Genomic DNA, 26,152 nt, shown 5'->3' on the forward strand with positions numbered 1-26,152 from the left:
TTCCTGGTTGAAGCCTAGTTGGTGGAGGTGGGGGTGAGAGTGAACGTGGAGGGAGAGGAAGGACTGCAACTGCCTGCATAGAGAAGTATCTTGAAAATCAGAAGTAGAATATAAATCCTTAGTCTCACAAATGATGGGTAGGTTAGCCATGTAAATCACTTTTATATAATCAAAACCAGGAGCACTGTCCACCTCTTAAAGGAGAAATTTAATGTACCATATATACTCTTTCATAAGCCGGTAGATTTATAAGCCGACTCCCCCAAGACGGATAAGTAAAAATGGAAAATTTTTATAACCCGTTTGTAAGCCGACCCTATAATTCAGGGGTCAGCAAACTTTGGCTCCCGGGCCATCAGGATAAGCTGCTGGCGGGCTAAGATGGTTTGTCTAACTAGAGCGTCCGCAGGCCCGGAGGTAAACCTACGTAAACAAAGTGTCCCGGCACACCAGCTGCTTACCCTGATGGGCTGGGACAGCAACTCATGGGGAAATTTTTTGCGGGGGAGAAGCTGGGAGTCAGGGGAGTAACCTCTGTGACCACCCCCCACACTCTCCCCATCCCATACCTTTCCACCTTATCTGAGGAGGGCCAGTGGAGGATGTCTCTGACCTGGCTGGAGCTGCTCCGGCAGGCTGGGCAACGTGGCTGCAGCCTGCTCTGGTGGGCCAGACCGGGCGGCATGGCCCCAGCCTGCTCGGGGGGGGGGGCCTGGGGCCGAATGGCACGGCTGCAGCCTGCCAGCCCTGGAGCTTCAGCTGCTTCGGAGGCTGGGAGGAGAGCGACTCTGCCTGTGCTGCCTCTCTTTGCTCCCTCTGTTGTGGGGAGAGGCTGTGTCCCATCCCTCTCTCTCTATGCCCGTTCATAAGCTGACCCTTATCTCTGGTGCTTCCCTTTTTTACAAAAAAAAATTCAGCTTATGAATGAGTATATATGGTAATTTACCTTATTTCAGCTGAGAAAACTTGTTTGATTTAGTCTGATATTTTTATTAGTGCAGGTTTTAACAGACCTGGTCCTCCATTGTTGCACAGATGTTAACAAACTGAATGTTGCTTGTTGGGAAATGCTAAATAAAATACTGTTTGACTAGATGAAATATTTTCAAATGTCACTTACCTCAGTCAGAAGTTAATTAACATCTTTGGCTTCATTGGGACACAGTATCCTCCTTAATATCTTAATCATCAAGAATGTGACTTGGTAGTTCAGAAGACCTATATTAGCAAAATTGTTTGAATGGATTTGCAAAGGTATCCAAGGAGTTATGACTGTTTTGTTTTTATTAACATAACAATGAAACTAACACTCTCATAAGCTGATTCTCTCTTGACCTGATCTGGCCATTGATTGATTTCTTTCTTGGCATTTTGGACAACACAGAGCTGTTGAAAATGCATGGGATGTAAATGAAGGAGATTGAGATGACTGCACTTGTTAGTTTCTCAGGATAACACTTTGCCCATGAAGCTGGTTTTATTCAGAATTTTTAGACTCTAATAATGATAATTGAAACATGTGACTTTTAATAGTTATGAAATTCTGTGACTTCCACTGAATGAACTAGAACTTATCTTTTTTGCTTTAGGCTTTCAGATAAACTTCTGTGAAAAGGCACAAAGTAAGCTACAAATTTTATAGTATTATGCTACTTTTATTTTTATTTTTTTATATCAGTCTTGGTTCTGGGAATGTATCCACTGTTGTTCCAACTAACCAACCATGGCAATTATACATTGATTGAGCTTCCATTTTTCATATTGCTTAAAAAGTTTTTAAAAAAATGGCAAATGGTTTTCTATTAGGCCATTGGTTGTAAAAGTTTTACATGCCTTTTACACTAACATGTCTGTAACAAGTCAATAATGAACTAGGGGTACACAGATAGTCCTATTATTCACTGGAGTTTCACACTATGCCAAACTCCAGTGGAGTATGAATCAGGTGGGATTTGACTTTTTGAATTGCAGCTGCTTTATTAGACTAGATGTGTTCATTAAAGAACACTTTGATTCTTATGTAACTTTATATTAAGAAAAATGAATTAAGTTAAACAGTGCAACGTATTTGTTTGGAGCACCTAAAAAGTTCCTTCTGTAGGTGTTGGTCACGCTGATATTGATCTGGATCATTGCTACTGTCTGTGCACCTCTGAGGGAGGAAGAGAGTAATGTAGATAACTTCCTAAACTTGGCTGGCTATTTCAATTGAGCATAGACTTTTGGAAAGTGAAACTAAAATCAGTCATTGCAGAGCAATTTTTGATGACTAATGGAAGCTCTTTAGGATTAATTTTTTTATTGTTTCTCTCATGGCTTTTCATACTTTGCATTGCTATGTCACTCAAATCACAGTACCCTTCACAATTGCCTGTCATGAGTTAGTGGAGTTTTATTGGAGACCAAAACATAGTTTTTATGGCACCTTTATTTGGTAAATGTTCTGTAGTTCAGTAAAAATCCACTCTGCATCTCATTTTGCATTTTAAATATATATTTTTAATTTTTATTTGCACTTGATGAATATGCATATTTATTTTAACTGAATTCAGATATCTAGAGTTAATTGCTAATATTCAATAATTGATGTCTTGGAATTTAAAGACTGATATCCAATGTATATGCTTGCTAGAAAAATGAATATAAACTAATTTATTTTGAGATGCTGTAATGAGAATATTCTGCATTGTGGGATGACAGGGTTTATATTTCTGTTAACTGCTATTTGCAGATCACTGCGTCTCTGTTTGGAAAACTTACAAGAAATGCACTTATAAATGTTCACTGCACAGCAGGCCAACTGGTGTTACCACTATGCCAGTGGGACTGAACTGGAGAACAATACATGTCCTTTAACAATATGGTTTGTCCTAGAGTGTGGCAAATTCTAAAGTTCCTCTGGAAAGCAATATTTTCAAATCCATTTTATAAAATAAAAACTTTACACAAAACTTGCGTAAAATTCCCAAGTACTTGGTCTTCCTAGTGAATGCCTAGCTGATTGCTGCTCAGATCAAAAAATGTTTTCTTAAAAACCAAACAAGCAAACAAATCTCCCATAACATATAGTTAGTTAGTTCACTGTGGTGATAAATGGGTGTTTCTAGAGCACAGGTGAAAGAGTTTGTTATACAGGGAATTTGTTTCTGAGAAAAGCTGGCACACCAAGTTCTGACATCAAACTTGACATTTTAGGAAAGGTTGCCTTAATATTTGCTCAGGACACTGTCCTTACTCTTGTGTCAGCCTCTTACAGATCCTCTTCTGTACCATGGACACTGAAAACTTTCTGACCAGAAAATACCTCTACAGGTTGTGAATTTATTTATTTATTTATTTATTTCTCCACTAGGGACTGCTACATAAAACCAGGATCTTTTTTCAGTCCACTTGTTCCAAATTCTTATTCCCCACCTGCAACTTGTTCCAAATTCTTATTCCCCAGAATGTTCATGGGGACATAATCTTTTCCACTAGACACGGTCCTGTTGTGTCAGAGGAGGCTGGCTTTGCGAAGGGAATAAGCAGCTGAACTCTTAAACAGAGCACAGGTCCCTGATAATGAAATGAAACAAAAGTATGGGCTCTGCCAGCAGAATGGTTTGTGTGCAGAGCAAGGGTCATTCCAAGATTTCACAGGAAGCACAAGCATGCAGACAAAGATCTCCCATCAGTGAACTGATGAGAGGACCTCAAAGAAGGAAATTGTCATTGTGCCCCCTGAAGGAGTTGAGAGCTTCTAAGGTAGGAATATGCTAAGCATAGAGTAAACTAATGAGTAAGATGGAGATACCTTTGACAACCCAGTGAGATAAAATGCATCTATCATCTAAGAGCTTGGAAAAAATCATCAGGACTGCGTTTCTGTCAATGACCTATGTATTGTGTATGCCAAACCTCGCAGGAGCACAGTGCTAGGTCAGCCAGTGGGGACCCCAGAAGAAATGAGAGTTTTATCTAATGTCATGTTACTGTATGTTTTGAGGTCTGTACTTTGGGTGAAAGCTGTTTTGTATCTGCATCTGAAGGTTGAAATGTGATTTTAGTACATTCGTCTTGGCAGTGATGTGCACTCACCTTGGATGATGGAGACAGTCTCCCTAGTATATTGTTGAGATGGAGGATGTAGGGGTATCTGTTGTGAGTTGCTTAGAGTTGCTGCATTTACAAGGTAGTGTTCCAGTTGTTCAAACACTTACACATGTACATAATGTTAAGCATGTGAGTAGTCAAATCAGCAGATCTGTCTTCACTTTTATAGATTTTGCAGGATCAGGACCTAGCAGCAAATACAGAGGCATTCACAGGGGCTGGACTCAGACCTCTTGCCTGTTTATCAGAGCACCTTAGATCATCTTTAAATGCATGTGGAAAATAATAGAAGTGGATTAAAAATAACTGATCTGTATTCAGAACATTTTACTAGTGAGTAACTATGATAGAATATCAGGATTGGAAGGGACCTCAGGAGGTCATCTAGTTCAACCCACTGCTCAAAGCAGGACCAATCCCCAGACAGATTTTTACTCCTGTTCCCTAAATGGCCCCCTCAAGGATTGAGCTCACAACCCTGCGTTTAGCAGGCCAATGCTCAAACCATTGAGCTATCCCTCCCCTACAACTATCCATGTAGACCTTTGTGTTCCTGTGCACTCATCTGTTTCAATCATTACATATACAGGAAGTGTTGGCAAAAAATAATTTTGAACTGAAAACTTCACATGTAAAAATTCCTTGGAAGTTTGTCGCATCTGGCAAAAAGAGCAAGGCCAACTGGATTTACCTGCTGCCTTGATCTTGATCAGTCCTTGGAAAATTGAAAGTGATTTTGATCTTAGGTAGATTAAAATATTTATATTAAGTTTACTACTAGTGTCCATTCTTGAAATGAATTCAATTGGCTTACATAATTCAGTTCCTAATTGTTCTGATAGGGTGACAAAATGTGAAAGGCTCAACAGTCTTCAGAGGGAAGTGTTTGAAGAGCCTAGATCCTGCCACACTATAAACTTCTAAATAAATTGTTGTACACAGCCCTCTCCACCTTGGAAATCTGTATACTAGAATGAGAAAAAAAAATTGTTCAGAGGTTGTGAATGGGGGAGGAAAACCTCTAATGTATTTTGTTCAGACAAAAGTTTTACTTGTTAGCACAGCGGGCCCTCTGAGAGAAGATGCTTAAAAATTTTTAAAGGGTAAATATCTGTGATGTTTATGTACTTCTGACAAATCATTGCTCATCCTCTGAGGGGTATTTTGTGCTGAAAGGAGTTTGGGCTTGTGAGGTGAATATTTTAATAAGTGAAGTAAGTGGGTAGTTAAAATATCAAGGGAACTTTTTGACCAACAGAATTTGCTAGTCATCACAAAACAAGTTTTCAACAGAAAAGAAGCTTAGTATGTAGTAAAAATGGCAGACTACTGAACTGAATGCTTTCCATTATAAAGGCTGATTTTTAAAGGGTGGCAGTTTTACTCACTTAAACTTACCATTAAAATAGTTTCCATATGTATTTTCTCATCAAAATTGGGTTAAGAAGAATGTTGGCAGAAGTATTAGCTAAATATTTTGTGGCCATATTTAGCAGAAATGTCATGTCCTTTTAGAATTGAGATTGTGTGAAAACATTTCAGTTGTTCTGTGATATCATTTACCTGCTCAAAGACTATTTGGCTTGTGTGCAAATTTTTTAGTAGTCCTCCACACCCAGCAGCTCTCATGGAGCATTAGAAGAGCTGTTGGGTTCTGAGCCTTTTGAAAATCTGACCCTATATTTTTATGAATACAATATAAGAATTAAATAAGAGGTAAGCTAATTGAATTTACAAGTGTATTACAGCGTTCTAGTTTGTTAGTCCTAAATAGAACACAGCTCAGCTTCCCCTTCTCCTTGGCCTCCTTGCAGATGAGGAACAATTTATGCCGTGGATCTGTGTTTCTGCCAAAGAAACACAAATTGGACTGTTTATTTGCAGATGTTCTCTCAGTTTTGCATGCTTGAGGGTGGAAAGCTAAGCAAATGGGTATTGATATTCCATGCTGGGCAAAAGTTGTGCAATCTGAGTTTGTTTGCAGATTCTCCCTTTTGAATCCTGAAGCAGACACCTGAATTACTGTTGTATACCCACAGAAATTGACAATATTTGATCTTAAATTCCCACAATCCTTTCACAGGATCTGTTTGTTAAATTCAATGTGTGTGCTGCACCCTTAAGAATTGCAGCTCTGCCTACTTTGGTGCTTTGTTTAAACTGTGGATTGCTGACTGAGGCAGATGAGATAGTGGTTTTCTGCTGAGCTGTATGTTAGACACCATTGTGCTAACCAGTCTTACTATTAATATTACTTGACAAGGGGGAAAGCTGCAGTGTGATCAACTTCCTGATCTCCAAAAAAAATAAATCCAACTTTCCTTTCCCAGCAGCTTGTGCCAGCAGCTTCTGTCTTGTGCATTCAGGCACAGCTCCAGGAAGTAACTGAAAGCAAGACTGAGCATAAAACTTCTGTTTCTCCAGAGAAAGAGAGCCTGTTTCCATTTTCCTTTGCATTTTTCTCCAAAGATGATATCCAAAATATTAAAATCCTCTGAATACCAAGAAGCAGGGTCCAGCTGAGGCTGAGTGCACAATCTCACACCTTTAGAAGCCCTAGAGTTGATAGCTGTCTGCTCTCTTGCTGTGTTGAAACTGTCAGAATGGGTGGGGCCTGTGTTCCCCAGTCTGGTTCTTTTACACACATTTTCCATTAACCACTGTTTGCTGATAAGTATGTGTGTGTGGAAAGCCAAAATGAAAAACATTGTCTGCTTTCAACAGCCAGGAAAGTGGTCAAAAGACCTTTTATATTTTTTACCTGCATTTTGTCTGTTTCTGGGGTGATTGTTTAAACAATTCGAAGTATATCTCCTTTGATAGTTAAGATAATGTTCCAGTTTAACTTTATTTTTCTTGGGTGAGAAGCTGTGGTGTTTGCTCAGAGCTGTTAGAAGTGTCCTCATCATCAAGAATTCTTTTTCAGGTTAGCTTTTTTCAATTGTTGCTACTCTGTAGAGTCCTTCTTTAATACTACATCGTTCCCATATTATCTGATGTACTATATTGTATTTATAAATTACCTGTCACCATAGAACCATCCTCCAAAAGCCTTCACATGTGGTTCTAAAAGGCCATCTCTCAACATGTCTAGATGGCACCACAGAACAGTTGTACTTTCCTGTCGTAAAAATATAAACTTTGATAACAGCTTAAGGCTGTTTGTTAGTTTTAACGTTCGTATATCTGAGCTTGAATTCTTCTTCTCTTCAAAGTTTATATAACTCCAATGCAAATGAATTGGATAGCACTTACTGACTTTTTCTACCCTCAAGTTCCACAGCAAGGAGGTAGCAAAAAGCCTTTAGGACAGTGGTTCTCAAACTTTTGTACTGGTGAACCCTTTCACACAGCAAGCCTCTGAGTGCAACCCCTCCTTCCCCCCTACATTAAAAACACTTTTTTATATATTTAACTCCATTACAAATGCTGGAGGCAGAGCAGGGTTTGGGATGGTGGCTGACAGCTCATGACCCTCCCCATGTAATCCCCTCGTGACCCCTGAGGGGTCCTGACTCCCAGTTTGAGAACCCCTGCTTTAGGAGACTGTTCAGCAGTCAGTCAGATCCTGAGCTGCTACTCTGTCATTTACATTCAGATGTAAAGCATCCATTGCTTGGGGATTAGGGACAATTGGAGGAGGCTAGGAGTGGAGGATTCAATCTAGACAGTGTGCAAGCTCTAAAAGGAATTGAGGAAACACAAGAAGCTGGGAACTGGAACAACAGCTGTCTTCTAATGCAGTTTTTTTTTTTTTTACGGGCTGTAGGAGGTGATAATTTCCTAAAATTGAGGTTAGAGTTGGAATTTTGTGTGTACCAGGATAAAGGTCTACTCTTGCTTACCTTTTGTCGGGGGAATTGGTTATATTTGAGCACAAAATGGTATGTTCCATGGGTTTTAGATTTGGAGATATTCTTCTGCAATGATTGTGTCAGTCAGTGAGATCAACTTACTAGATCTTGCTGTTCGACAATAGCTGCCTTCACCTTTTTCTTGACCAGAAGTGAATGTTGGAGGAACAGTAAATCTTATTGAACTTGATCCCCGAAGAAGAGAATCCAGAGCTCTTAACATAAGTGCTACCTGCAGATTGCAATTACACCTCTACCCTGACATAATGCAGTTGTTGGGATCCAAAAAATCTTAACAGGTTATAGGTGAAACCACGTTATATCGAACTTGCTTTGATTCGCCAGAGTGCGCAGCCCCTCCCCCTCCGGAGCACTGCTTTACCGCGTTATATCCGAATTCGTGTTATATCGGGTTGCGTTATTTCAGGGTAGAGGTGTATATTTCTAGAGCCAAAGCCTTCAAGGTGCCTGATGTAGACATCTTCAGAAGCACATTGGATTTTGTCATCTGGAACTTTGCATAATAGGAAAACTATTAAATCCCCATCTTGCTGCCTCATTTGCAGAGTGACCTGACACTGCAAGCTGCACTTCAGTACCTACAAACTCTTATGCTTCAACTTCCTATTGTAAATAGAAATATTTGATTAAGCTTTAAGACCAGTTGTTCCCAATTAGCTTCCATTCAAGGTGCCTTTTTTCCTTGCACTTTACTTTATTTACTTCATTAACAACTTGAGAGTTCTGTTTTCAAAGCTGCACTAGCTGTAGAAACTGTACAGCGTCCTATGTTTGAGACTAAAAAAAAAGGCCTCTAATAGCATCTCTCAATGACTGACTCTTCCATGCCCAAGAGCTACGTGAAACAATACATTTTATTTTTGAAACTTTGTATTGGAGAAATTTGTGCATTTGAACAAAGACTAAGCTATCATTTTCAAAGAGAATGGAAAAGCCCAGTGGCATGGATGCATAGTTATAAAAATCTGCAGTTATGGTGACAGCCAGTTATATACCCCAATTTGGAATGGAGGATAGTGCCACAAGTCCTCAAGAACCATCAGTACCATCTATGAATTCTAAGGGAGAGCAGTGACTGAAAGCTATCCTATTCTATTTCCAGCTAGACTGAGAGCATCTTGATATGTTGATTTATAAATAGATAGTTAAATTCTTCCAGAAATGCAGTGCAGCTATAGAGCAGCAGGATGCACTATTGAAATGCTGTTTGTTTTTTGATGGTTGAGAAAAATATACGAATAAGACCTAAACTTGTTTATAGTCTCCAAAAATATCAAAGTGATGTTTGTGACGGAGCTTCCCCAGTTTTGATCAGACCATAAGTTACTTTGTTGTTTGTGAGAACTGTGCATTCCCAGTAAAAGTGTGATTTGGAAGTCCATCAGCTTCTGAGCTAGTAATGACTAATGACCAAGTAAATAAGACCTGCTTCTGAACCAAGGCTCACTACCCCTACATACAGGGACCTTCCAAGCCAAAAACTGAGAGTGTGGGCTCTTTGCCTTCAAGAGCTGCAACTTGAATGACAACAATGACAGCATTGTCCTCCCAAACCACAGGGAGCTAGAAGTTCCAGGGGTGTACCCATCTGAGCTTCCTTTAAGAGGAAACCCGCTATGTGAAACCAACCAGACTTCGTGGGCCAGAACAGGTTCCCACTGAAGTTGGTCTCAAGCTGGCTCCAAAGATATGGCACGAAAGCACTTTGTTCCAAAAAACAGAACTTTAGGAAACAGTATGGCACTGACCCTGGAACTATTTACTACTTTTGGCACCAGAACAAAGTTGGTCAGAACAGTGCACCATCACTGCAGTGGAGCTTGGTACACCACCTTGACAAGACCCAGTTCCTGCACAGCTGTCCATTCTGCAAAGCACTGTTGAGATACTTGACACTGATGGACCTGCAGATGTACCTAGAATCTCAGTCCCCATTGCTGTTGACTTCATCACAACAGTGAGCACCAACTCTATCTAGTAGCGCAGCACCATTAGTTTTTAACACATTGAGGGCCAGTGCACCAACCGTGGGTCTGAACTATGCATTCTTCTCAGAGTCACCTTTGGAATCAAGGAAAGAAGAAATTCCACATCATCAACAAGACTAACCCAGACTGTCACCACAGCACTCAACATCTTATAGAGGATCCAGACACTCCTCACAGGAAAGGTTTTGGGACCCACAGATTCCTGGTTTATGGTTCCCTACACCCTGGGCTACCAGGCTTTTATCCACCAATGCTCATGTAGCCTTGCTGTGTACCTTGGTCAGCTCAGGGCAACTTTGGTTCCAGGGAACAATCGCATAGCCAGACCATGCTGCACCAAGTTGCCTCCTTCATTGTGCCATTCATTCAGATACACCACCAGCCCCACCCAACTCCCAGTTTCTGCACAGCCACAAGTGGAAGAGGCAATAATGGAAGAGCAGGCATTGAAAAGTTAACTGCTGCACTGGTGACCCTTTCCTCCTCTTACTCTGCTTAGTTCCTGTTGCCCCACACAGCCCCACAAATGGACAACTATAAGGGTTTCCAAGACCTATTAAAAAGGGTGGCTGAGACCTTCCAAATCCCTATTGACACACAAACTGGTAGACATACTTTGTCTCCACAGTAGGCAAGATAGCCCTCCTAGCTAATGAGGTCATTATGGATCCAGCCAGAACCTTGGGGCAGACATCTGTCTTGGCACCACATACATCCACCAGATTAACACTATCAGGTGCCTCCTGAGTGTATGGAATTCTTTTACACTCACTCTATCCCATCCTTCCTCCCATCCACTGTTGCAAACAAAAAGGCAGAACAATTCAGACCCCCACAAAAGGAAAAAGAGCAAAGAGACTAGATTTATTTGCCTGAAAAGCCTACTGTGATGCGAGAAGACTCGGTGCTACCAAATGCCAAGGCCCGTAAATCTCAACTGAACAATGACAAATACATAAGTGGAACCAGTCTGGCTCACCATGTGTTAGTATTGTTAAAATAGGCATTAGAGTTATACAAATATACTTAGCGTTGAGAGTTTATGGAATGCTTGTAAGTTGCTGCATGCATTGAGCTCACTTATAATATCTGTATCCCATGTTATAAGGCAATATTTTAAGTGTTGACTCTCTGACTGTAAATCACAAGAGAGTCGAGAAGCATTAATGAATGTGAAATGCTAGTTTCCAACAAGAGCTGGTATTTTCTGCCCAACAAAACAATCCCCATCAACACCAGATGAATTGTTGTAGAATATCAGAGGACAAAAGACTTTGCTAATTGCTCCCCATCCCTCCCATTGCAACCTGAATTAGAAGGGTCAGAGGATTTAGAAAGATCATGTTTGGGCCAGAGCACAATGTATCTTCAACAACAGCAGGAAACCTTCTACAAGGTCACTATGTTGCCAACAGGAAGCGGTTTTCCATCTGGTGTCAACAGCATAACGTACCTCCATAAGAGTCTGGGATCTCTCTTATTTTGGACTGCCTTCTTTCTTTGAAGCCTATCTATCACTTCACTGCTCATGTATCTGGTATTTAGCAATGCCTTCTATCATGTGGTGGAAAACTCCTTGGTTTTTACCCATCCCACAACCATGAAGTTCCTGAAAGGCATCATCAGAACCTTTTTCATGGGTACTACAACTTGCATCTGCCTGGGACCTGAACTTGGTACAGTACTTGCAGCACTTATTATTCCGCTGTTTGAGCCTTTAGCCTCCTGCTCTCTTTTGCACCTCCCTACGAAGGTGCGCTTCTAGAAGAGTGGTTGAGCTTGGGGCCCTCTTGGCAGACCCCTCTACACAGTATTCTAAAGTAATACAGTATGCTTGAGATTTCATCCCAAAGGTTCCCTCTGATTTGCACCTGAATCAACCTGTTCATTTGCCCATCTTCTATCCAAAACCTCACAATAACAAGGAGGACAAGAAGCTCCACTCTTTGGATGTCTAATGAGCTTAGCCTTCTGCTTGCAGAGGATGAAGATTTTAGGTCTCTGTGGCTATTCCTTTCCATCACTGACAGAGTGAAAGGAGAAGTGATTTCTTCAGAAAGACTCTTGACATGGATTTCAGGGTGTCCTCCTCCTCTGTTATGAGTTTATGGAAGCCCCTGGGGGTGTCGGGTTCTACTAGAGCACAAGCTGCCTTGATGGCTTCCCTGCAGGAAGTTTCCCTCTCAGAAATCTGTGGAATGGTGACTTGGAACTTTGGTCACCTTTACTAGGCATTGTGCCCTTGTTCACGCTTTGTCTGTGATGCCTCCTTTGGTTCAGCAATCCTGCAATCTGTGATGCAGCATAAATCCGTATACCCTCCTCTACAATGAGTATTGCTTGGGAGTCACCCATAGTGAATACCCATACGGACCTGCACTTGAGAAAGAAATGGAGGTTACTTGCCTTATAGTAACTAGAGTTCTTCAAGATGTGTGGTCCCTGTAAGTACTCCACAACTCGCTCTGCTTGAACTCTCACCTGATTTGCAGTATAGAAGGAACTGAAGAAGTGTTGAGTTTGCACTGCACCTTATAAATTAGTTCAGAGCATGAGGAGGTGCAGGGTGCAAGCACAGACCAACAGATACTGCTGTTGAATATCTTCCAATCTCAGTCACATGGAGCACATGCACAAGCACAGTGAATACCCAAAGGGACTTTCACTTGAAGAACTCTGGTTACTACAAGGTAAATGAATCTACATTTTCTCCCTTAAACCAAAGCAAAACAGAATAGAGATGCTCACCAGGTCGCTAGGGATGTTTTCGCATCCCATCGGTCCTCAGAGCATTTGGTCCATGGAGAGCTGTGTCGTAACATAGTGCTGCCTCTCCTCTTCATTTCCAGTTGCTGCATTAGTAGCATTAAAGACACCTAAAACTACATTACCTGTCAGATATTACTGTTCCAAATAAACAAACTCTGTAATTATCACAGAGGAATAAGCAGTGGAGAGATGTCCGTGAGAGAGGCTCTGCATGAGGGAGATGTTTGAGAGACCTAGGGCTAGCGCATTTCCCTGGCAGAATTGTGAAAAGACCTGTTCAATTCAAGGACTGCAGGTCCCTGAAAGCTGAATGAGCTATCATTGACAATAGCAGTTTGTATTGTAAGATTAATAAGAGCACTGAAGTTTTAGAGTGAAAGTTGTTTCAAGTCTCCAGTTACAGAGCATAACAAAGAAAATATTTTGCAGTCAATGTAAAAAATCAGATATTGGCTACTGGGATTGGTCTAGTGAGAACTGGTCGGGCCAGAAGGACCTAGAGTGGAACCTCTAATAATTCCTAATATCTCTCTCAGTAAAGAGGCCATTTTTAGCTGGGATTTGAGTATTTGTTTTGCAGTTGTTTTAACTCTTTTTATACCAGAAGGGAGTATCATGATGAGGGCCCTACCAAATTCATGGCCATGAAAAACGCATCACGGATTGTGCAATCTGGTCTCCCCCAGGAAATCTGGCATATTGTAGGAGGGGCACAATATTGCCACCCTTACTTCTGTGCTGCCTTCAGAGCTGGGTGGCCAGAGAGGAGCAGCTGCTGGGCGAGTGCCCAGCTATGAAGGTGTCATCGCCAATGGCTGGTTGGATGGATGTAAGCTTTAGTGTATCTGAGTTCTTGTTTGTATTTATGTCCAAAAGTCCAGTTAGCTCTCTTTGACAGTGTGTCACACTGGGATCTCATGTTAAGTTGATTATCTGCCATGACGCCTGAGTCCTTTGCAGATTTGCTGCTTTCCAGGATAAAGTGTCTTATGCTATAAATATGGCCTACATCTTTTGTACTTATATTGTAATGTTTTTCATTTGGCAATATTAAAATGCATGCATCATTTACCAAATAATCCAGCTATTCATTATCAGTGATCCAGCTTCATTATTATTTCTCATTATTATTTCTCATATCTTTGTCATCTGCAGACTTTATTAACAATCTTATTCTTATTATTTATTGTTAGAATCATGGTAGCACCGAGGAGCCCCAGTCATGGCCCAGGACTCCATTGTGCTAGGTACTTTATAAACACAGAACAAAAGAACAGTCCCTGCCCCAAAGAACTTACAATCTAGTGTAAGATGAGAAAACACCGATTTTTATATTTTCTACCAGGTCACTGATAAAATATTCAATAGCATTTAATAAGAACTAATCCCTGTGGTAGTCCATGAGAATATTTATCTTTCACCGCCAGGGCCTACCTTCCCACAAATAGATTCATAACTTGTTGGGGTCTGGTAGGGACAAATCAGGGGACCCCTCGGACCTCAATAAGAAACTGTTTGCGACTCCTGGGACACGTGGCAGCTTGTACCTTCATGACTGATCATGCAAGGCTACACCTCCACTGCTTCCAGGGTTGGCTCAGGACCAGCCAGAGACATGCTGGACAGGCATGTGATGTTTCCTCTCCAGGTGAGGAACACCCTAGACTGGTGGAAGGATCAACTCAACATCTGTGCAGGTGTTCCCATCTGTCATCCTACTCCATCAGTACCTGTGACAACAGATGCATCACTATTGGAATGGGGAGCTCACCTCAGTGCCCTCATGACTCAAGGCAGATGGACTCCTTCAGAAACCAGTCTCTTCATCAGTCTGTTGGAATTCAGAGCAGTCAGCAGCTCCTGCTTTCATTTCCTGCCCCCATCAGGGGAAATCAATCAGGGTCATGACAGACAACATATCCTGCATGTTCTGTATCAACAAGCAGGGAGGAGCAAGATCCCCCTCCCTGTGTGCTGAAGCTATGAAACTATGGAGCTGGTACATAGCTCATCAGATGCAAATTTCAGCTATGTATCTCCTGGGTATTGAGAACACCACAGCCGATATTCTCAGCAGACGAGGCCTATGAACAGGAGCTAGACTCTCAGGGCTTGGCTTCACTACCAGGGTAAGTTTACCTATGTTACACTACTCCAGCTATGTGAATAACATAGCTGGAGTTGACATAGCTTAGGTCGCTTATTTCGGTGTTTCACTGCGCTGTGTTGATGGTGTCCACCATCTCTTCTTGGGGAGCTGGGATACTGGGGTTGACCGGAGAGCACTCTGCCATTAATTTAGTGGGTCTTCACTAGATCTGCCAAATCGACACGCATTGCATCAATTGCAGCAGCGTCAATCTCTCGGGTAGTGAAGATGCCCTCAGATCCTCTAAAGATGGGGACTTCTGGAAGTGGATCTCTTTGCTACCTTCAGGAATAAGAAGTGCCCTCTATTTTTCTCACGAGGGGCCTGGATCATCTCTCTTTGGGGAACGTCTTCTATCTTGGAAGAAGGGTCTGCTTTACATGTTTTCCCCCAACACGCTAATATTAAAGGTAATGAAGAAAATCAGATAGGATAAGGTAAGAGTTACCCTTATAGTACTGGCCTAGCTTGGTAACCTTACGTGCTTCACCTATTTGTCCAACTGCTGTTCAAGCTTCTGACCACTGCTCATCTTCGCTCTCAGGATAAGGGTCATGTACTTCACCCCAACCTAAGGGTTCTTCACCTGAGTGTGTGATTCCAAAATGGTTAACAGGGTTAGAATCCTCCTGCTCTGTAGATGTGCAACAGATGTTACTGAACAGTAGAAAGGAATCAACCTGTATTACTTATCTGTGGAAATAGAAGAGATTCTATTTGGTATTGCCTTAAAGACTAACAGATTTATTTGGGCATAAGACTAACCCACTGATGCTTGATATTGTCACCATCATCTGCTGCCTGAACCTTTGTCGCTCTCAAGTCATCCTGAATTACCTGGTGGATCTCAAGAAATTGAAGTTGTCAGCTTGGTAAAGGTCCATTTGGCTTCAATTATCAGCTTTTCATCACTTTGTGGAAGGGTTCTCAATGTTTTCTCATTTGTGTTCATTAAGGGTTTGGGGAATCTACACCCAGATTAGAGACCTCATTTTGATCTCAATCTGATGCTTAAATACTTTGAGACTTCTGTTCCAACCAGTGGCAACCTGCTGCCTCTTCCATAGATCTATGAAGAATGTCTTTTTAGTAACCATCATGTTGGCTTGTAAGACTGGGAAGATTGGAGCTTTGATGTCAGATTCCCCATCCCCTCATTACAGTGTTCTTCAAGAACAAAGTCTCAGGACACCTGCACCCTAAATTGTTACCTATGGTCTTATCGAAGATTCATCGTAATCAATCCGTTCATCTATCAGTGAATTTTCCAAAAATGCATAAATCCTCTGCAGGAGACCTGTTTTCATACATTGGATGTTACAAGGGTATTGTGTTTCTGCTTAGATAGAATCAGACAATTTCAAAAATCTGGTAAACTGTTTATCACCTTGTCAGATCCAAGGAGTCCACAGTCTCTGCTCAGAGACTTTTGAGATGGATTTGTGAGAGTATTGTCATTTGTTAAGATGCAGCTGGTGTTCATCCCCCGAAAGTGTGATAGCACATTATACACAAGCAACATCCACAGCATTATTCAAGAACATGCTAGTATCTGAGCTATATAGGGCTGCTTGGTACTGCAGTACTATCTTCAGTTCTGGACTCATTACCAAAGCTCCCTCCTCCCTTTGGGAATACTGCTCGGCAGTTCTTCTGAAATGGAACCGCCCATAGAGACACTACTCAAAGAAGGGGTTACTCACCTTGCTTAGTAACTGCAGCTCTTCAATATGTGCCCCCCTATGGGTGCTGCACAATCTGTCCTCCTTCCCCTCTGATTCAGACAGTTCTCTATGAGACATTTGTCTGGAGAAGGAGCTGAGAGCAGTTCACCTTCACGTGCCTATATAGTTTTGGTATGCAGTAGGAGGAGGTTTAGTGTGCATGTGTGGGCTGAATGGACACTGTTAATGGAAAACCTTGGCTTAAGGCTTGGGGTGCGTGTGTGTGGGGGGGTGGGGGGACGACATCTCGAAGAACTGTGGTTACTGCATAGGGTGAGTAACCTCTTCTTCTTCCCTTTAGGACTTTTCTCCCTCTTGAGTTGTCTGATGGAGAAGTGGCCCCTTTGGTGCTGGTCCTTAGTCACCTAAAGGATTCTTGCATAGCATCAGTTTTGAAAACCCAGTTCTGCCTTAAGGGTGAAGAACCGAGTATTTTGAAAATGAGGTTTTCTGAGCTCTCTTGGGCCAGTAAGTGATCATCATCAAAGGGGAGGAGAGACTCTCTGAGGAGTGACCTTCCTCCTGCCCACAGGGACGTCACGTTCCTGGTGAGAAATGCTGCCGCAAGTGTGAGAGTGAGCTTGGATCCCCTTCTTTAGAAACCCCTTTACCCTCCCTCCCTTAAAAATATCCCCAGAGCTGCATTAGTGGTTGGGGGGATTTAGAGGGGCATCAGCAGAACAGGAGCAGGGCTGAATGGCCATTCCTCTGTCCCTCAAGTCAGCTTCTGGGGTGCCATTTTCTGTCTTTTGGGAGACTGACCCAACCATAACTCTGCCCCTTTTGAGCAATGGTTCAGTGGGTCCCTGTGGGAGATCATAGGACTGTATCTATACCGGGCACATGGAGAGTAGTGAGCAGAGTGAGAAGTAGTTGTGTGTGGGAAAACCTAGGTTTTGTCACGACTAGGAAAAAAGCCAAGTTTCAGTTGGGCTTGACTTATAGGAGCTAGGTAAATGCAATCTAAACACAACAACCTTTCTTTGTTCCTCTGGGCTGGGGTGGCCAGCCTGCGGCTCTTCAGAAGTTAATATGTGGCTCTTTGGATAGGCACCAACTCTGGGGCTGGAGCTACAGGCGCCAACTTTCCAATGTGCCAGGGGGTGCTCACTGCTCAATGCCTGGCTCTGTCACAGGCCCTGCTCCTACTTCACCGCTTCACTCAAGGCCCCCGCTCCTTCCTGACCCCTTCCCTGAGCCTGCCACTCCCTCGCTTCTCCCTTTCCCCCCAGAGCCTCGTGCATGCCACAGGAGGCATCGGGAAGCAGGGGGTGCCGCTGATCACTGGGGAGAGCTAATGCGGGGCTGCTGATATATTACTGTGGCTCTTTGGCAATGTACATAGGTAAATTGTGGCTCCTTCTCAGGCGCAGGTTGGTCACCCCTGCTCTGGGCAGTGACTGTTTAACCTTGGCTGAACCTTGTGGCTTATTGTAATATATGCTAATACACTGACAGTGCAGCTCAGAGAGCGTGCATGGCAGTGTGCGAATGCTGGTTCAAATGTGCAGTTTGGTGGACAATGAGAATACAAAAGGGTGTGTTCGACTGGGGGAAGAAATATTTATTCCCTTTTCCTGTTGACATCCCTAAAGGGATATCAGCTTCTGGAGCTGACAGTGAGAGACATGCAGACCACCAGCAAATGCTCCCTGTATCAAAACTGCTAAGATTTAGCTTAGTGAGGGATAGTGTGACTGTCTGATTAAAAGTGAAGCAGTGGAGTTGTGCTGAACACACGGAACTCTGAAATGCAGAGTGCCTGTTCTCCATAGAAGCAGAATTAAGGTTGTGCAGCTCTGTGAAACAGTAGTGTAACTCTTTATTTCCTGGTTTTCAGAAGTTTAAGTTTATCCACCACCATGTTCTAGAAGGGCATGAGAAATCAATAGGCAAGCTTGACTCTTAACCATTATTTGTAGTGAACTGACTGCATATTTCTCAATTTTGATTTATTAACCGTCCGAAAAACTTCTAAATTAACACAATATTAAATCTTTCAAAACCAGAAAATTCAAACTTAAGCTACATGTCACCTCTACCACATTATCTTGATTCTGCTTTACATAGCTGGCAATAATAGCCCCTCAGAATGATTCAGTGAGGGTAGTACCATAATAAGTAAACATGAGGAAGGACTAAGAGAATATGCCATCACTTGTGTTCCATGGATTTGAATTCCCAGAAATTTTCTGCTTAAACTCCCAGCTGTATTGGCTTTGTTGGGTGTAGCTCAGTAGTGTGTGCTTATGACATGCATGAAGCTTGCCTATTCTCAGCACCTCTCCCCAGTCTCAGCACATGTGTCTGTACAATGCATTGAGGATACCTGTTCCCAGTGCCCAGCACAGACCCTGTCCATCCTGCTTGGTGCTGCCTGGCAAAAGTTCAGCAAGTCTGTTCCAGCAGAGAACTAACACCTCTTGTCTGGCACTCTTGCATTGGCCTCTCTGATGCCATTTCCTAGTCCCTCTCAAATAATCCTGGATCCATAGCACAGTCCAGATTCCATATTCCCCCAGAACAGTACTGGCCACCAACCTGTGCATCAAGTGCTAATTTGTTAGTACTACCTGTGCTTAGACTAAAGGGACTTGTCTACCCAAACAGTTAGTCCATGGCAAGCTGAGGCAGGAAGCTATTCTGCATTAGCCTGCTGCTAACTAACTGTTCATGTGGATTTTGCTGATGCACATTAACATTTCATTAATATGTTTTTCAAAGAGAATTAGATCAAAGCACATTAATGAACTGTTAATGTACATCAGCAGTCTATGTAGGGTAGGGTGGGGTAGAGTTACATCCCAGGTTGCCGTGAATTAAATGCTCATATATATAAGCCCTAACACTTGCAGGCAATTTCCTCCTCAGAAATGGTGTGAATGACACGCATTGAACAATCACTTAGGCCTTGTTTACACTACATAGTTTTGTCTTTGCCGACAAAACAGGGGAGGTGTACACACTGCAAAGCTACTTTTGGCGGAAAAACTCTGCTGTTTTGCTGACAAAATGAAACCACCTTGATGAGGCTATGTCTACACTACACAGCTTTTAGTGACACGGCTGCGTCGCTACAGCTGTGCTGCTAAAAGTTGTGAAGTGCAGCCGCTGTTTTTTGGCTCTCCTGCCGACAAAAAACTTCTACCCCCAATGAGCGATGTTTGCGTTGTCGGCAAGAGAGCGCTGTATCTACCCATCCACACCAGCCACACCATCAGAGGCTCATTCATTTGCACATTTACTAATTAGATATATGTCATCATGTGCCAGCAATGCCCCTCTGCCAGGTACATTGGCCAAACCAGACAATCTCTACATAAAAGAATAAATGGACACAAATCAGACATCAAGAATGGTAACATACAAAAGCCAGTAGAAGAACACTTCAATCTCCCTGGACATTCAGTAACAAGACTGAAAAGTAGTCATTCTTCAGCAAAGAAGGCAGAAGGTACACTTATTCCTTGCTCTGGGGGCAATCAAATCTGTTCCACTGGACTTCAGCAGGACATTTTAATATCAGTACCTCCTTCTCCAGGAGAAAATTCTGGACCTTAAGGTTTTTAATTCCCCTCTCTATTCTCAACCGTTGAGAATGGTAACCCTAGCAACATTAATTCCTTTTCTGGATCCACAAGATTGGTTTGTTTCCTTCAACCTTCAGGATGCTTATTTTCATGTTGCTATTCATCCCTCACACAAACAACCCCTATGATTTGTAGTAGTCAGTGACCACTACCAGTACTGCATCTTACCATTTAGGCTTTCTACTGCAGCAAGTGTCTACCATAGATCCGTCAGCTTTGCTAAATTGACATAATCACCTTCCCTACCTAAACAGTTGGCTCCTAAAGGGTCGCTTCTTGAAACCCAGACAGCAACCAGCTGTCTCTTTCACTCTCTGTACCTCTACATCAATGTGGAAAAGTCTACCCTAACACTGACCCAATATATTGACTTCATCAGAGCCACTCTGGACTCTTCTTTTGCCACAATATATTTACCTAAAGACAGATTAATCACGATGTCCAACCTTGTTTAAACAATTCAACAGAACTCACAAACAACTGCAAGGGCTTGCCTACAACTCCTGGGCCTTGTGGCAGCCTGCACATTTGTCTTAGCAAGATGTTCAAGCCCAGCTAAGAACCATCTGCACCCCCACCAGACATAGTCTATCCAAGCAGGTGTTTATATTTCAGAAGGTTCTCGTGTCCCTAAATTGAAAGAACCCACAAAATATGTGCATTCCTACATCCTCCTTCCTCAAGGAATATCGCCGTATATGCCTCATCAATAGGTTGGAACGCACTGTTTCAGAATCTCACAACTCAGTGATAAATGGATCCCTCAGGAGGCAATCCTCCATATCAACATAGTGGAGCCCAGAGCAATTCCTACCATGCGTCAAGGGCCACCCAATAAGAATAATGCTGGACAACAGAGTGGCAATGCATTATATCAATCTGCAAGGAGGAGCAAGGTCCTAGTCCTTGTGCAACGAATCCATAAAACTATGGAACTGTTTTATATCACTCTTCATACTGATCTCAGTGGTCTGTCTACCAGGACTACAGAACACAGTGGCGAATTTCTTCAGCAAACATTTCAGAATCGACCACTCATGGGTACTGGAAGCACTCACCTGGACTACCACGCTGCTCAGGCTGCACCTAAATTTACTGGAACTGAGGACAGTCCACCTTGCATGCAAGGCCTTCCTTCCCCGTATACGCTCGCTCTTTTATAGGACAATGTCACCATGGTGGTGTATATCAACAAATAAGGAGGAATGAGATTTCTTCTCTGATACCTGGAAGCAGTCAGACTTCAGATACTAGTGTATCTGAAATCACATCGCAATACAGGCCACATACCTCCCAGGTGTTCACAACTTACTAACAGACAAACTAAGCAGAAGTTTCTCTTCAGACCGCAAATGGGAGATCTACGACACAGTCCTAACCAAGATATTTATTCAGTGGACTACTCTATTACATGACCTCTTTGTCCCAGATGAACAGAAAACTTCACCTGTATTGTTCTGGGGGTGATCCTTTCCTGCACGGATGGCCTCACATATGCCTTTGTTTCTGTAACACTACTACTGCACGTCATAGGAAAGATCTGTTGTGACAGAGCCACCATCATCCTTCTACCACCCTACTGACCCAAACAGTTCCGGTTCATGGAACTTCTAATGATGTCTGTACACTGACCTATCAGGATCCACCTCTTTCTGGATCTCCCAGGAAATAGGAAAAATCAAGTACCCCAGCCCGGGCTTACATCACCTCATGGCCTGTTGTTTGAGTGGGCATCGGAAATAGAACACTCATGCTCTGACCCATTCAGGAAATCCTCAACTAAAGTAGAAAGGATTCTGCTAGATTCTGGTACCTAGCTAAATGGAGGTGCTTTTCGCCCTGGGCGTGACTCCACCAAAAGTCACTAGATACCATGAACATTCCAGTTTCCTAGACTATCTCCACTCCTTAAAGACTGCAGGTCTAGCTCTATTTTCTCTGCGGGGACGCCTAGCAGCGATTAGTGCCTTTCTTCCTCTGATAGAAGGACATTGTGTCTTTACGCACCCAGTAACCGTACAGTTTATGGAGGGCTTGATCAGGAGCTTCCCACCAATCAGTAAACTTATTCCATGCTGCCATGTCCTGTCAACACTCGGAGGTCTGCCCTTTGAACCTATGGCAAATTGTGCCATGACCCACCTGGCCATGAAGGTGAAAGTCTTAGTGGCATCACTTTGGGCAGGGCCAGTGAACTAGAGCCATTATGGCAGGCTCTGCCTATACCGTGTTTCACAAAGATGATTTTCCTTAGGTTACACCGCAAATTTCTACCAAGATTGATGTGGAACTCCGAAACAATCATACAATACACCCACCTGTATTTTTCAAGAAACCTCATGCTTCTTCCAAAGACAATAGACTTCACTCCCTGAACGTCAGGGGTGCCCTGGTGTTCCATCTGCAGAGAACTAAACCCATTAGAAAATCTCCAAGAATTTTATTGCCATAGTAGAAAGATTATATGTAGGACATTTGCAGGGCAGCAACTTGGAGTTCTGTCCTTTTGTTCATGACACACTATGCCATAGTCCAAGCAACAACTGCAGATGTAGCCATAGGGAGGGCAGTACTACAAGCATCTCTACTGCCACCTTCCTTGCACCCTCCTCCAGTCTGAATACTGCTTGCCTGTCACAGACATGTGGAATACACATAGAGACCATCACTTGAACAAGAAATGGAGGTTACTTACTGTAACTGGAGGTTCAGTTCAGTTCGAAATCTGGTCCCTATCTGTGTTCCACTAGCGGGCCTCCATCCCTTCTGCTTCAGATCTGGTTGGATTGTGGTAAGAAGAGGAACTGGAGAGGTGTCAACTCACACTGACTTTTGTGCCTTCAATAAGGAGCACAACAGCATCTACGGTGCACATGTGGGTCAACAGACAGCGCTTTGACGTATTTCTGTACTAAGCTCATGGTGCATATGCATACCCACATGTGGAATACAGATAGGGACTACACACCTCGGAGAACCTCCAGTTACAATAAATAACCTCCATTTCTCCAGATTTTGTAGTTAAAGGCAGGACAGGTAAAGGTAGCGTGTCTTGAGACACACCTCTTCAAATATGAGATGGGAGACAATTATCTCGCTGGTGAATCATGTATTGTGTGTCTCATTGTAACACTGGTTGGTGGTCAGACAGCCTCTTTGTGGCTCCTCTGGGCTACTTGGCTTTCTGTCTGGTCTGATGCTCCTTCCTGTGGTTGCTCAGCCCATCATCTCACTCACTCACTCTGTGGCCTCTCATGCTCCTGGAGCTGCAGTGCTTTCATTTTCATGGCTGAACCCTCTGCTCAAGTCACATTAAAGTTCTTCCGCCTTCTGGGGTATTAGCAATGTCTGCTTCCAGCCTCCTTCCAGTAGTTTGTAGTGTGCCACTCCTACAGTGGCTTGTAGGGGAACCTTCGCCCGCCTTCTACACTGGGTTCCAATTCAGGGACCCTTAAGTCAAGCAGCTCTGGGCTTTACTCTGCCAGGCCTTACTGCTCCTTCCCTAGACTCCTTCCAACACTATTACTACAGGTTCCTGCTCTTCCCCCTTGTATCAGGAAACGTGATGTCAGGTTTCCTCACTGCAGCCCCCTGTCTATGGCCAGTTTCCTCTCTTTATAAACCCCACCAGCTCTTCTCCCAGCTGGACTTCCTCAGCAGTTTCTGCCAGGTGCAGCCTATAGGTTAACTGGTGTGATTTACCCCGTCAGGCCTCGTGTGGGGTGGGCATCCCATCACACTCACGATAAAAGTCTATTAGCATACCAAGTCAAATGCTAATGAAGAGCTTGCAGAGATTTCAGAAGAAAATTAACAGGAGGAGGTACCCAATGGGGCAGAGGTGAAAGTTGGAACCCCGTTTTTGGTGAAGATCAAAAGATCTGGTCTGAAGGTATCCTTCAGTCTTTGAGGACAAGCCATCAGTGGGCTTGATCTTAGGGGTATTTCAGCCAGTGTGGCTGAAACCCCAAGGCCTTTTCCCAGTGTTAAGCTGCCAAGTGGGAGTGAGGAAGTGTCTTGTGACTAATGTTTTTTAGGCTCTAAGAAGCGTGTTATAATTTTCTTTTATATGTAACCATTTGTTTCCAATATTCTTTCCTACTGTCATTTGAATCTCTATTCTTTGATGATAAACTTTTATTCTTGTTTTCACTAGAAATATTTCTAAGTGCTGTGTGTGTTTAGTGGAGTGGTGATCCTGAGTTAAACTAGTACGCCGATGTGCACTTCTCCTTTGGGAGTAGTGAATCTGAGAGCTCTGTGAGTGGTCAGTGGAACAGGGACTGGGCACTCCAGAAAGACTTCCAGAAGACTTGGGGTTGATGTGCCCCTGTTGCTAATGTGTACAGAGAAAGCAAAGCCTGGGGAGGCCGGAGAGGCAATGTTTGTGTTGCCAGAGGCTGTAGAATTAGGGAGCTGATCCACAGCCCTCATAGACAAGATGTCCTCACAATAAGGACAGGTGGTCGCAAGGTGCCTTGGGAAGTGGCGTCCTGATCTCTAGTCTGATTTGGTTACCTGCAGCAAACCCCACCAATACCCCATCTCGTGCTTTAGCAGATAGAAAACTGATCCCTAAATATTCAAGAACCTGTGTTCCTGAATTGTCAATAACTCTATTGTAGCTAATAGCCCTATGGTATAGAGTGTCACTCTTATCTTTTTTATCCATTTTGTCTTTTCTAAATAAGTTGTAACAAGTGATTTGGACATTTCAGTCACATCCGAATTATCAAAGATGTAATAAATTTTTGGTGTCTCTAAATTGAAATCGGATGTTTCTTTTATACAGTCTAGTTCAGGGGTCCCCAACACGGTGCCCGCAGTCTAGTTGAACCACAAGTTATTGAGCAGATGTAGGAATCACTGGGTGAAATTATGTGGTCTCAGTTGTGAAGCAGGTCAAGACGACTAAAATCTGGTTTTAAATCCATCTGGTTTTAAACCCATGAATCCTCAACTTAGTCAGATTTTTCTCATACAATGAGAATTTGCTATGCCTCCTGTTTATTAATGAGGCCCTAGAATTGATTTACTGAAATGAGTTATACCTTTGTCATTTAACACCTTGATTTATTACATTAATAACTGATTCTGGGTTACATGGCTTAGAGTTTGCACTAGGGTTGTCAAGCAATTAAAATATTAATTGCGATTAATCACACTGTTAAACAATAATAGAATACCATTTATTTAAATATTTGTGAATGTTTTCTACATTTTCAAATATATTGATTTCAATTACAACACAGAATACAAAGTGTACAGTGCTCACTTTATATTTATTTTTGATTTCAAGTATTTGCACAGTAAAAAACCAAAAGAAATAATATTTTTAGTTCACCTAATACAAGTACTGCAGTGCAATCTCTTTATCATGAAAGCTGAACTTAAAAATGTAGAATTATGTACAAAACCCCCTGCATTCAAAAATAAAAGAATGTAAAATTTTAGACCCCGCAAGTCCACTCAGTCCTACTTCAGGCAATCACTCAGATAAACAGGTTTGGTTACAATTTGCAGGCAATAATGTTGCCCCCTTCATGTTTACAATGTCACCTGTAAGTGAGAACAGGCGTTCACATTGCACTGTTGGTATTTACATGCCAGATGCGCTCAAGATTCATATGTCCCTTCTTGCTTCAACCACCATTCCAGAGAACACGTGTTCACGCTGATGACGGGTTCTGCTCGATAACGATCCAAAGCAGTGTCGACCAACGCATGTTCATTTTCATCATCTGAGTCAGATGCCGCCTGCAGAAGGTTGATTTTTTTTTTTTGGTGGTTCAAGTTCTGTAGTTTCTGTATATGAGTGTTGTTCTTCTAAGTCTTTTGAAAGCATTCTCCACACCTCGTCCCTCTCAGATTTTGGAAGACACTTCAGATTCTTAAACCTTCCGTAGAGTGCTGTATCTATTTTTAGAAATCTCACATTGGTACCTTCTTTGCATTTTGTCAAATC

General features: G+C 42.6%; 1 protein-coding gene across 8 annotated transcripts in view; it reads left to right on the plus strand.

Annotated features, from left to right (window-relative positions):
• Positions 1–26,152, plus strand: part of MAP2K4 (mitogen-activated protein kinase kinase 4) — a 180,413-nt gene that overhangs the window by 29,425 nt on the left and 124,836 nt on the right. For 5 of the 8 annotated variants that reach the window (XM_032803759.2, XM_032803783.2, XM_032803766.2 and 2 more), the window contains exon 2: positions 1,590–1,622. The exons of the other annotated variants lie outside the window; for them this stretch is intronic. In XM_032803759.2, the coding sequence (XP_032659650.1) occupies positions 1,590–1,622 (33 nt within the window). The remainder of the gene's footprint in view (positions 1–1,589; positions 1,623–26,152) is intronic. 8 annotated transcript variants of the gene reach the window in all.

The sequence above is a fragment of the Chelonoidis abingdonii genome, chromosome 13, assembly GCF_003597395.2.
Source record: "Chelonoidis abingdonii isolate Lonesome George chromosome 13, CheloAbing_2.0, whole genome shotgun sequence".
Lineage (NCBI taxonomy): Eukaryota > Metazoa > Chordata > Testudines > Testudinidae > Chelonoidis > Chelonoidis abingdonii.